Here is a 13,087-nt window from a genome sequence, read left to right on the forward strand (position 1 = left end):
TGTTATAATCTGCACATTATATAGCAGTCTATGTTATAATCTGCACATTATATAGAATTCTATGTTATAATCTGCACATTATATAGCAGTCTATGTTATAATCTGCACATTATATAGCAGTCTATGTTATAATCTGCACATTATATAGAATTCTATGTTATAATCTGCACATTATATAGCAGTCTATATTATAATCTGCACATTATATAGCATTCTATGTTATAGTCTGCACATTATAGCAGTCTATGTTATAATCTGCACATTATATAGCAGTCTATGTTATAGTCTGCACATTATAGCAGTCTATGTTATAATCTGCACATTATATAGCAGTCTATGTTATAATCTGCACATTATAGCAGTCTATGTTATAATCTGCACATTATATAGCATTCTATGTTATAGTCTGCACATTATAGCAGTCTATGTTATAATCTGCACATTATATAGCAGTCTATGTTATAATCTGCACATTTTATAGCAGTCTATGTTATAATCTGCACATTATATAGCAGTCTATGTTATAATCTGCACATTATAGCAGTCTATGTTATAATCTGCACATTTTATAGCAGTCTATGTTATAATCTGCACATTATATAGCAGTCTATGTTATAATCTGCACATTTTATAGCAGTCTATGTTATAATCTGCACATTTTATAGCAGTCTATATTACAATCTGCACATTATATAGCAGTCTATGTAATAGTCTGCACATTATATAGCAGTCTATGCTGTAATCTGTACATTATATAGCAGTCTATGTTATAATCTGCACATTATATAGCAGACTATGTAATAATCTGCACATTATATAGCAGTCTATGTTATAATCTGCACATTTTATAGCAGTCTATGTTATAATCTGCACATTATATAGCAGTCTATGTTATAGTCTGCACATTATATAGCAGTCTATGTAATAGTCTGCACATTATATAGCAGTCTATGTTATAATCTGCACATTATATGTCAGTCAATGTTATAGTCTGCACATTATATAGCAGTCTATGTTATAGTCTGCACATTATATAGCAGTCTATGTTATAATCTGCACATTTTATAGCAGTCTATGTTATAATATCTGCACAATATATAGCAGTCTATGTTATAATCTGCACTTTATACAGCAGTCTATGTTATAATCTGCACATTATATAGCAGTCTATGTTATAATCTGCACATTATATAGCAGTCTATGTTATAATCTGCACATTTTATAGCAGTCTATGTTATAATATCTGCACATTTTATAGCAGTCTATGTGATAGTCTGCACATTATATATCAGTCTATGTTATAATCTGCACATTATATAGCAGTCTATGTTATAGTCTGCACATTATATATCAGTCTATGTTATAGTCTGCACATTATATAGCAGTCTATGTAATAGTCTGCACATTATATAGCAGTCTATGTTATAATCTGCACATTTTATAGCAGTCTATGTTATAATATCTGCACATTTTATAGCAGTCTATGTGATAGTCTGCACATTATATATCAGTCTATGTTATAATCTGCACATTTTATAGCAGTCTATGTTATAATCTGCACATTATATAGCAGTCTATGTTATAGTCTGCACATTATATAGCAGTCTATGTAATAGTCTGCACATTATATAGCAGTCTGTTATAATCTGCACATTATATGTCAGTCAATGTTATAGTCTGCACATTATATAGCAGTCAATGTTACAGTCTGCACATTATATAGCAGTCTATGTTATAATCTGCACATTTTATAGCAGTCTATGTTATAATATCTGCACAATATATAGCAGTCTATGTTATAATCTGCACTTTATACAGCAGTCTATGTTATAATCTGCACATTATATAGCAGTCTATGTTATAATCTGCACATTATAGCAGTCTATGTTATAATCTGCACATTATATAGAATTCTATGTTATAATCTGCACATTATATAGCAGTCTATATTATAATCTGCACATTATATAGCATTCTATGTTATAGTCTGCACATTATAGCAGTCTATGTTATAATCTGCACATTATATATCAGTCTATGTTATAGTCTGCACATTATAGCAGTCTATGTTATAATCTGCACATTATATAGCAGTCTATGTTATAATCTGCACATTATAGCAGTCTATGTTATAATCTGCACATTATATAGCATTCTATGTTATAGTCTGCACATTATAGCAGTCTATGTTATAATCTGCACATTATATAGCAGTCTATGTTATAATCTGCATATTTTATAGCAGTCTATGTTATAATCTGCACATTATATAGCAGTCTATGTTATAATCTGCACATTATAGCAGTCTATGTTATAATCTGCACATTTTATAGCAGTCTATGTTATAATCTGCACATTATATAGCAGTCTATGTTATAATCTGCACATTTTATAGCAGTCTATGTTATAATCTGCACATTTTATAGCAGTCTATATTACAATCTGCACATTATATAGCAGTCTATGTAATAGTCTGCACATTATATAGCAGTCTATGTTGTAATCTGTACATTATATAGCAGTCTATGTTATAATCTGCACATTATATAGCAGTCTATGTAATAATCTGCACATTATATAGCAGTCTATGTTATAATCTGCACATTTTATAGCAGTCTATGTTATAATCTGCACATTATATAGCAGTCTATGTTATAGTCTGCACATTATATAGCAGTCTATGTAATAGTCTGCACATTATATAGCAGTCTATGTTATAATCTGCACATTATATGTCAGTCAATGTTATAGTCTGCACATTATATAGCAGTCTATGTTACAGTCTGCACATTATATAGCAGTCTATGTTATAATCTGCACATTTTATAGCAGTCTATGTTATAATATCTGCACAATATATAGCAGTCTATGTTATAATCTGCACATTATACAGCAGTCTATGTTATAATCTGCACATTATATAGCAGTCTATGTTATAATCTGCACATTATATAGCAGTCTATGTTATAATCTGCACATTTTATAGCAGTCTATGTTATAATATCTGCACATTTTATAGCAGTCTATGTGATAGTCTGCACATTATATAGCAGTCTATGTTATAATCTGCACATTATATAGCAGTCTATGTTATAATCTGCACATTATATAGCAGTCTATGTTATAATCTGCACATTTTATAGCAGTCTATGTTATAATATCTGCACATTTTATAGCAGTCTATGTGATAGTCTGCACATTATATAGCAGTCTATGTTATAATCTGCACATTATATAGCAGTCTATGTTATAGTCTGCACATTATATATCAGTCTATGTTATAGTCTGCACATTATATAGCAGTCTATGTTATAATCTGCACATTATATAGCAGTCTATGTTATAATCTGCACATTTTATAGCAGTCTATGTTATAATATCTGCACATTTTATAGCAGTCTATGTGATAGTCTGCACATTATATATCAGTCTATGTTATAATCTGCACATTATATAGCAGTCTATGTTATAGTCTGCACATTATATATCAGTCTATGTTATAGTCTGCACATTATATAGCAGTCTATGTTATAATCTGCACATTATATAGCAGTCTATGTTATAGTCTGCACATTATATAGCAGTCTACTTCATTGCTGATGCTATTACTGCTTCTAGATTTAGATAATTTTCAATTCCCTGAGGTGGAGATGTTTTAGTGGAATGAACCACCAATGATTCATGCACAAAGACAACAGGATCAAATTGGGCCATACATCCCACAACAACAGTGATTATGCAAATTCAATTCTCTGCCCTTGGCTGTCACAAGTTTAAATAGGTATTAAAGTGTTTTAAATGATGACATCTGGTCATATTGATTTCACTTGCATCCTTTCCTCATTCAGTTTGTTCAAATAGCTTAAAACAAGTGATTGATTTAAACACGAGTTTCTTTGGAATATCTGCCTGAATGTGGTTTGCCAATAGTTACCCCATTGTTTGTGAAATGTTAACTTTAATAACACTGCTTTATTTGATGTTTGCCAGTTAGAGTGGCAACTGTCAGTGTGTTCCAATTGAAATGTAGCCATAGCTTTCGTCCCATATTTTAAACAATTTCAGCACCAAAAGAGAGCATTGTGAAACTTCCTTTTCTATATCAGAATGAGTTTGTACATGTTGTACACAGTTATATCCAGACTAGACATTTACACACACACATTGACAGCTGATGTGATCAGAATGAGTTTGTACATGTTGGATATAGTTATGTATGTATGTATCTTAGATCCTCCTGCAAGCAGGAACTCGCTAAGAAGCCATCATTGGCTTATCAAAGCCGCAAGCTGACCGAAGTCAGTCTCTTAGATTCATATTTAAAGTCCATGATTATGAATTGTTAACAACTCTGTAACTGGACGACATACATTAATCTTGGAGTGACTCAAACTCAGGACCTTATGATTGAAAGGCATCGGCGTTAACCACTGAGCTAACACTCTCTGTTATATATCCAGATCCTGATCCAGTTATATATCCAGATTAGTTATACACAACCAAACACCCACACACACTGACAAGCCTAAGTGATCAGAATGTTTGTACATGTTGTATATAGTTATATCCAGCTCAGTTATACACTAACACAAACCCACTGACAGCCAATGTGAGCTTACCCAAATGCCTGAAACAGAAATAGCAGCAACAACAACAACAGAGCCACTAGTGTCAAGAATTTTATGGATATTCTTCAATAAATGCACAATTGCCAGCATCAAGGGTCAGTCCTACTAAAGAAATACCACATGTTATGTCTGAATAACACCTGGAGGCTATGGTGCCCCCCCCCCCCCCCCGCAACTTTAAATTTAATATGTTGTTGTGGCTCATTTTGTATAGAAGATAGAAACCACTAGACTCCTAAACCTTCTTAATAAATCTTCCATGTTTTAAAACATATCTGTGTGAAACAGAAAAAAAATATTGAATAAATGCTACATACTACAACATTGAAACTTGTGATCATTTGATTAAAGGTATTAATTATATACTGCTTTATAGAATATCGATATTAATCACTGGAGCTGTAATAAAATAAAATATTACCCCTTTTCTGAGATTTCTAATTAAATTTTTGCCATCAAACTTAGAAAATGAATCCACTAAAACAGATTGCACAAAACCAGATCAGAAAATGCCATAAATTTGTTTTTTTTAAAATCCTGAAAGTAGCTCATGGTATTCAGCAAACGAGAGTGAAGAATATGACTGAATAGAAGGAATGGCATGATATGGAGATAGAAGTGATGAGTGGAAGGGGAAGGGTGTGGACTTGGTTGAAGAGCAGGTGGCTAAACACCATTTTCAATTCATAAAAAAATATTTTGCTAGGAGAAAAAGCTTAAAATTTGTCATCAAACTAAAAGATCAAGGGTAACCTGTAGACTGGAATTTTTTATTTTGTTCCCCCTGTTATAAGGTTTCTTCTCTTCATCATAATTTTAATTTATTTATTGAAATTATTTTTGAATTTATTTGAGTTTTCGATTTATTCTACTTACTTTTTACTTTCCAGTGGTTGTTAGATCAGAATAACACGAAAGGATAAATTGTGCAGTTTTACTTCAAAGCATGATCATGCAGTGTTAATACTGTACATCAATGATACTATCCCATCAAATATTTGATAAATGTTTGAAATTTTCCTTTAACATCATAATTATAAATCTTCCTACCCTCCAATGATATCTCAATGAAGTGAACGTAAATTTGTAAAGTGCCACCCATCCACACCTTATGATTGAAACGTTCCTTTCTTTAAATTCCATTTCGGAATAATTGACGACTGATTTCTTCCTCGTGGCATCATTACCTGCACAGCCTTGTTCTTATTTATAAAATGACGCATTACATCCAAGAGAAAATCAGACAGTAATTGAATTTTTCCCACTTGGCAATGTCATCTATATTGCTTTTATGGCTAAATACATAATTGACAAATCAACCTCCTCTAAAGGGTGGGGGGGGGGGACTTAATTCCCTCTCGCAGCTCACAAATTCATATTCAACATTTTATGCTGAATGGTCACCAAGTCAGATTAAACCGAACGTCTTCTGATGAACGACGATAGGCAAAGGCAATCAATTCCAGCAATAAAACAAAGTATTTTCTCGACCATGTTTCCTCGAGTCGATAAAATAAAATCGATGAAGTTTGTAAGAGAGTAGTGTAAAGGACCTTGGACATGTCCTAGAAAACCATCCACCTTTTGAAAATCATTTTCTGCTTTGGCAATTAATTTTCCAACTCTACTTTATATGCTTATATGTTTAAAATTCACAACAGAATGAACTTTTCTTTGTTGAAGTTGTAGACAGAAGTCCAACTGTTATTATTGTGCTGTTACTACTATAGTACAGTACTATTCTTATTTTTCAACTCTAGTTTTATATGTTTAAAATTCACAACAGAATGAACTACTCTTTGTTGGAATCGTAGAAGTCGTAGTACTACTGATGATGGTACAGTACTACTGTTAAGTACTATTGGTGTTTGAATTATTGTTCTTGTAATGACTGAATGTTAATTACATTTGTGATGCTATTGTTATTACTTGTTGGTATTATTCTGGATTGTTAACATTGTTTCATTTTTCTTATCACTCTTTATTGTTGTGTTGTTTCTGTTGTTGATACTACTATTGTTCTGGTAATCTAATGTGTTTACTTCATTCATATATTCGTATAAAATATGTGTAAGTCTCAGATGTGGAAGTGAGGGGGCAGTGCTAAAATGTTACCAGGAAGTAGGTTCAATTTAGATCATTGTGGAAAGTGCATTCGTAGACCGGAGACAGGTAAGAGAGGAGTGAACTAAATCACTCAGAAAAAATGAATCCTTTGAAAGCAAAATCAAAACTTCAAACTTTAGAAGTAACTATTTTGGAAATCAATGAGAGTTGTCCATAGCAACCGGGTAAAGTGTCTGGTCAAACAATGAACAGAATTAGTTAAGTTCAACCTATCAATAGAAAGATCAAGTTATCATTGCTATCTGATGTTTTCATATTTTGTAATAGGAAGCAACAGTAAAGGAATATAGCTATTCGCTTACTTAAAGACTTCTTCCTTCTTATTATTAGCTGTGACTGAAATGTATGGAACAACAAACTGATATCATGTTTCTGTTGTACATGTCTCTACCAATATTTTTGTTATGGGGGGGGAGGGGGGGTGTCATCATCACAATCTAACATACTGCTTATTCTGCTTAAATAGTCTGGGGGTTTTCCTCATATTGTATGTTGTATATAGCTACGACTAGACCATTCTTTGGTTGCTACAATGGATGATTAAAAAACATTCCACACCGCAAAACCTGTAACATCCTGAAGTATTTCCTACCAAGGTCAGGAGCAAGGTGAAGGACTGTTTCAATCCATAATGACACTTAAACTGTGCTCTAAGCTGTCTAGATACGTGTTTGTCAAATTTAAACTTCGACCTTCCCAGCACTAAAAGTTCAGTGAAAGTGACACCGTTCTATGCAATTTTCATATCAATTTTCACTATTTTTATGGAGTTATCTGTCATTAAAAATGTTGAGCTGAATAAAAATTTGCCAGATTTATTAACTAGTCCGTAGATTCTACAAACTTCTATCAAAATTTGCAAGCCCCGCCCAACAGATCATGCGACATGAATCAAATCTCTCTTTTTGTTTACGACCGTTAGGCCTAGGCTTACTTTACTTTCGTGGCTAGCCTGTCTTCTAAGGTCTCTGCTCTTGTATCTTTCTCTCAATATGCTGACATGGGCGGTCGCAGTGATTTTACTGTAAATAGTTCGTGCCATAAAGGACAACAGAAAATAAATTTCCTTTTACTTTCGATTGCGCCAGCTTTTCTCCATTAAACTCATCTGGTCAGAGTGCATTTAGAATGAGAAACATTGGATATACTTTGGAAGTTTGTTTTTTCCGAAATTCATCAGCAAACACGTACTGAGACTTTAATAGCTGAGGTCAGCTGCAACAAGGAACACGACAGACTCACGAAAACTTTCTCTGCACTGTTTCAAGCACATGAGCTCTTCAAAGATGAACTTCAAAGTCAAATGACATAAATTGGAGAAGGAATGACTTGTTCCCTGTATTTTACAATTTTATCAAAATACAACTTTCTGTCATTTTTATTTTGTTGAAATATTATTTCCTCTGTGAGTGAGTGAATTAAAATTTAGGAAGGAAAAACAAAAAAACATTTTAAGCTAAATTGTCATGACAACATCATTTCACTTTGCTTTTGCCAGATGCATTCAACAAAGTACCACCAAATTTGAAGAAAAAAATTAAAAATCTCCATCATTCAAAATTCCATGATGATGTGGTTTTATTTGACCTAAAGATGCAGAAAAAGCTAGCATTTTTTACTAAAAATTTCACTTTTTTTATAGGGGGAAGAAGGGTCTCATATTACTACGGTTAAAGCAGCTGGCCGTGGCAGACATGCACTTATGCAATATCTTTCCGCTAAGAAAAACAAGGAGAATAAAAAGATTTTCAACTCTCTCATTCAGTGTCAGCCTACAACAAATGGAAAAGTACCTTTTAAAAAAAACTCTGTAATTTCTGACCACAACTATAAACTAATTCAATAAAAGGCATAGATAGCTTCATGAGGAGCTCTTGTTGCACAGGCATCAAGTAATTAGATTAAGTACTGGTCAGTTCATTATACCAAGTTAGGAAAAACAAAGCATTTTGGATACATGTATCCATGAGTGACTGCACTAGTTAATGCATGTACCAGATAGTGTGGATTTACACTAGTATTGTAATGAAGAAATGCAATCACATAATGTAATATGTAACAACGATTTGTCTTACTTACACTGTGGGTATTAGTGTGCATTTGACTATTATTTTGTTCTACCCGGAAAGTAAGAAAAGGGAACCAGGGTGGGCACAAAACTTGGGAGGGGGGAGGCTCCCAGCCCCCTTGTCGATGTCACTGGCTACAGCACAAGTAGTATCCTTCACATGGGTAACAATTATTGTCAAGTTTATGTTTTGTTAATGTTTATATAATGTTTATATATTTGTGGTTTAGAGCAGGTGAACTACTAGACAAACCTACAAAGGATTCTTTGAGTACTTCCTTAAATTGCGATGCATGTATACATCCTTATTATCTGATTTGTTTGTTAATTGTGATAAAACAAACAGATTAAGATATGAAAGGATTACCCAAGGTAGACCTCTGTTACAGACACAGTTTGAGAACACTTTAATAATACTAATAAACAATATGCACAGTCTCAAAAGTGCAGTACTCCCTCTCTACAAATTAAGCAACGTTGATCAGCGAGTCTATGAATTTGCTTCGCGATTAATGAAAGAGAAAGAAACGCTTAAGATTGAATGGACCGAAATGATTGACATTAAAGCTCAGTTACATACCAAAGGATCAAATAAAAGTTGCTTACTACCACAAGGCATGACCCATTGCCATGGTTACAGTATTTTGTCAGAGCTATGGGGCTACATGACATAAAAGTCAGCTTTGTAACACACCACAGCACTCATGTCACTTTTGGTATTGAGAATCTAATCATTTAACACAATCCGCTTTGACACAGTTAGGAATACTCCACATGGATGCTTTTATTGACAGTTAAAAACTCATGGCCCATAACAATAAAAGTGGTAACAATGAGGAAGGTAACTAAGGCATTTAACAATGAGGAAGGTAACTAGGGCATTTAACAATCTGACCTCCTCCCATAGAAAAAGGAAGTATCTCTATAATACCTCAAAGCTTGCAGGTCAAGTAGTTTCATTTCGACAAAGGCAAAAAAGAGCAAAACGGTGGAAAAGTTAGCCATTTTCCCTTCGATAGTGATCGAACGAAATACAAAAGTGTTTGAACATAGGATTTATTGTCAAGCTTTGATTTTTATTGACAGCTAGACTATTGCACCAATTTGCGCCTGCTATATGTGTGTGTATTTATATATATATATATATATATATAAATATATATATATATATATATATATATATATATATATATACTGTATATATCACGTATGAAGTTCTTTCAAGCTTTAACACTTTTGGAGGTATGGTTACAAATTTTGGTAACTTTCGTATCTGATTTCCTCAAATTTGGTTGACCGTTACGCAATTTAGCGTGGATGTACATATCTAATATAAAGGTCCAAACCTGCAAAGATCACGACTATCATGTACAGTCGTGTATAATGCAAGCTTGAGTACCAACCAGCAGCTGCTATCAAGCATGTACTAATACATGATCCAAACTCCTGGATCAGGATATCAACTTTTGAAGTACTCACTGTTTCTGGATTCTGTCTGCTTCTCCCTTCACATACTCAAGGTCAGTCTGTAAGAGAAAACAAAAAAACATGTGTGACCTGATTATTATGATTGAAATGTATCGTCAGGGAAAGTCAATTAGCTGTTCGTACGGAAAACGATAATGATTTCAACGTGACACAGATTTCATATTCGCACGGGAGGAAATTTAATGAACAAAACGAAAACTGGGCTTCCGAATTTCTGTAAAGAAAATTTAGACTCTTGTTAGTGGTACACATTGTTCTTCTTGAGTGTATCAGAGGATACTAAGGGTATGATGTTATAGTTCAAGTGTTTTACTATTTTATTTTATTTACAATTTTTCACCTTTTTTGGGGGGAGTGGGGGGGGGGGGGTTGTGAGCAACAACATAATCCTATTGTTCCATACAATTTTTACTGTCCTCTTGCTTACAGGGCAGAAACACTGACTGAGTTTAGATATACAATTAAACTCTCTTCAATGTCACATATGTCAGTCCACTGTTTTGTGCATTGAAATCCCTCACAACACATAATACCACTTTAACCATCTAACTACTGTTACTTCATCTCCCTTCCCCTACCACCATATTCATCTTATTCACAGAGTGGAAGGGAGGGACTTAATCATTACTAGGGATATGAAACAAAGAAGAACCACTCAGAGGTCCTTTCAACATCTCAAGTGGCAGATGAATGTGTTTGCTAACAACTTTATTCATGTTGACTATGTATTTTAATGTTGTATATAAATACATGTATGGTGTCAAAGCTACTTCAAAAATCAATATTCAGGGTGCATTTAATTTCTAAATGAAGATCCTTTCTTTTGTTAAATGTGTGATTGCTTCCACTATTTCTGTATACAGATTTACTGTTGAGTTTGACATGCAGTTCAGCATAGCTTACTTCTATTTACAGTATGTTATTCTCACCTAATCCCTTCCAAAACCAGTTGCTAACTTATATGCATTGGAACTAGCGTCAACTAAGGGTGCAGGTCTTTCACCCACTCACACAGTATCATACTTGATAACATTGTATCATAATAATATAACACAAAACATCCACAATAATATTGTTGCATAGTATTACATGGTACAATGGAATATCTTGATAGCAATTACATTGTTATATATAAGTATATTATATTACAGTACAATAGTATTGTGTACCAGCATGTGAATCGGCTGGGTATTTATGCATCACCAAACAAGGTGTTTCTTAATTATGCCCTGTTTTTCTGTAGATCCCAATGTAGGTTGCTAAACCCAGTGCTCAGGTTGTGATTTGTAGTGTAAAATATAGTGTAGTGTAGAGTGAAGTGTGGTTTGAAGTCTAGTGTGCAGTGTAAAGTGTAGTGTAAAGTGTACTAAAAAATGTACTGTAAAGTGTGCTGTAAAGTGTAGTGTACTGTAAATCGTAGTGAAATGAAGTGTAAAGTGTAGCTGACCCTGCAATTTGAAGCTCATGACACAAGGATGTAGGGGAGGTTCAGTTCAAACCAGTGGCGAAGCTAGGGGTACTGGTCAAGGGGGGCGGGAATGGTCTGTAGGGGCGCTTTCGACACTATCTAAGCGGAGCGCCACCACAGGTCGGCGCGGAGCGTACAAAATTTTTTGAGTAAAGATACTTCCTAGATCGCCTAAACTGACCCTTTCCTGGCCTTGCTAATTTGAAGATAAACAAAGAATAAATAGGTGTCATCGCCAACAAAATGTGACAAATGTCAATAGGTAGATGAGAGCGCAATCAAAAAAATTAAATAATCGCGAATATGTAAAAAGTGGTAAAAAGCTGAAAAGGGCGCCAGCAGTCCATTTGAGTCCGTCGGGAGGGGCATTCAACCCCCTGACTATATGGACGCTCTGCCACTGGTTCAAACACCGATCTGTTGCTAACAAATCATCTGGACTAGAGTTAAGTCAAGGCAGTCCCTAATTATGCCTCACCCCAAAGGGGAGAATGCGAGGGGGGATCAGGTAGTTTCCTTTAGGCAGGTAATAAATCTGACCATGAATGTGTCGTTAGTGATAGTCAGCTGTAATCAACTGTTCAAAGGTATACAGTCCAGGCTAACTTGATTCAGTTTTCTTTAGCTTCCTTTACTTTCGCTTTAATTCCTCCGTTCATTGTTTTTTTCTATATACTTCCGATTTGACTTTTTTTTCCAGTTTTTTAGGGTGTGAGCCTCTTGGACAAGTCCCTCGGATTTTTAATTTCCCTCCACTTCATTACTGTTCAAATTGTTGTTGTTATTTCTGTGCATTAGCACCATTGAGTACTGTTGTAGATAATAATAGCAACATAGCAAACAAACTAGATGAAAACGAAAACAAAACGAAAACAAAACGTCAAGCATTAAGGCCAAATGTTAGGATAGTAAGTGCTATAGTTGTAAACCTAGATCTGTTACATGGCTGATTTAATTTAACTGTAGTCTGAACCAATGGGATCTGACATTAATGTTTGTACACTGTTCTCTACAAGGGCATTGGAGATTTGCAATCAGTTTTAAGGAACAACTTGTGGTCCGCACAAGCAGAGAAACAATTTGGGACAACAACACCATCACATCTTACGTTATCTTGAAGGGACAATGTATATATAGCTGAGAGCAGAAATGCCTCTTGATGCTATCAAACTCCAGTGATAGAAAAACCTCTTTAGCCTGTATTCAACATTGTAAACACAAAATTAAATATAAGTTTTTGTGCCATATTCTAAAGTGTGAAGGAATGTGGAAAAGTCACTGGAGTTCACTGAGAGAATTTAAGTCATT

The 13,087-nt window shown here is 34.1% G+C and overlaps 1 protein-coding gene across 2 annotated transcripts in view; it reads right to left on the reverse strand.

Moving 5' to 3' along the window:
• LOC139980011 (alpha-1,3-mannosyl-glycoprotein 4-beta-N-acetylglucosaminyltransferase A-like) overlaps positions 1-13,087 on the reverse strand; it is a 79,328-nt gene that overhangs the window by 13,988 nt on the left and 52,253 nt on the right. For both annotated transcript variants that reach the window (XR_011797425.1, XM_071991354.1), the window contains exon 5: positions 10,303-10,349. Coding sequence is in view for 1 of the 2 variants with exons in the window: in XM_071991354.1 (XP_071847455.1) it covers positions 10,303-10,349 (47 nt within the window). In the remaining variant the exon portion in view is untranslated. The remainder of the gene's footprint in view (positions 1-10,302; positions 10,350-13,087) is intronic.

The sequence above is a fragment of the Apostichopus japonicus genome, chromosome 14 (genome assembly GCF_037975245.1).
Source record: "Apostichopus japonicus isolate 1M-3 chromosome 14, ASM3797524v1, whole genome shotgun sequence".
In the NCBI taxonomy this organism is placed as follows: Eukaryota; Metazoa; Echinodermata; class Holothuroidea; order Aspidochirotida; family Stichopodidae; genus Apostichopus; species Apostichopus japonicus.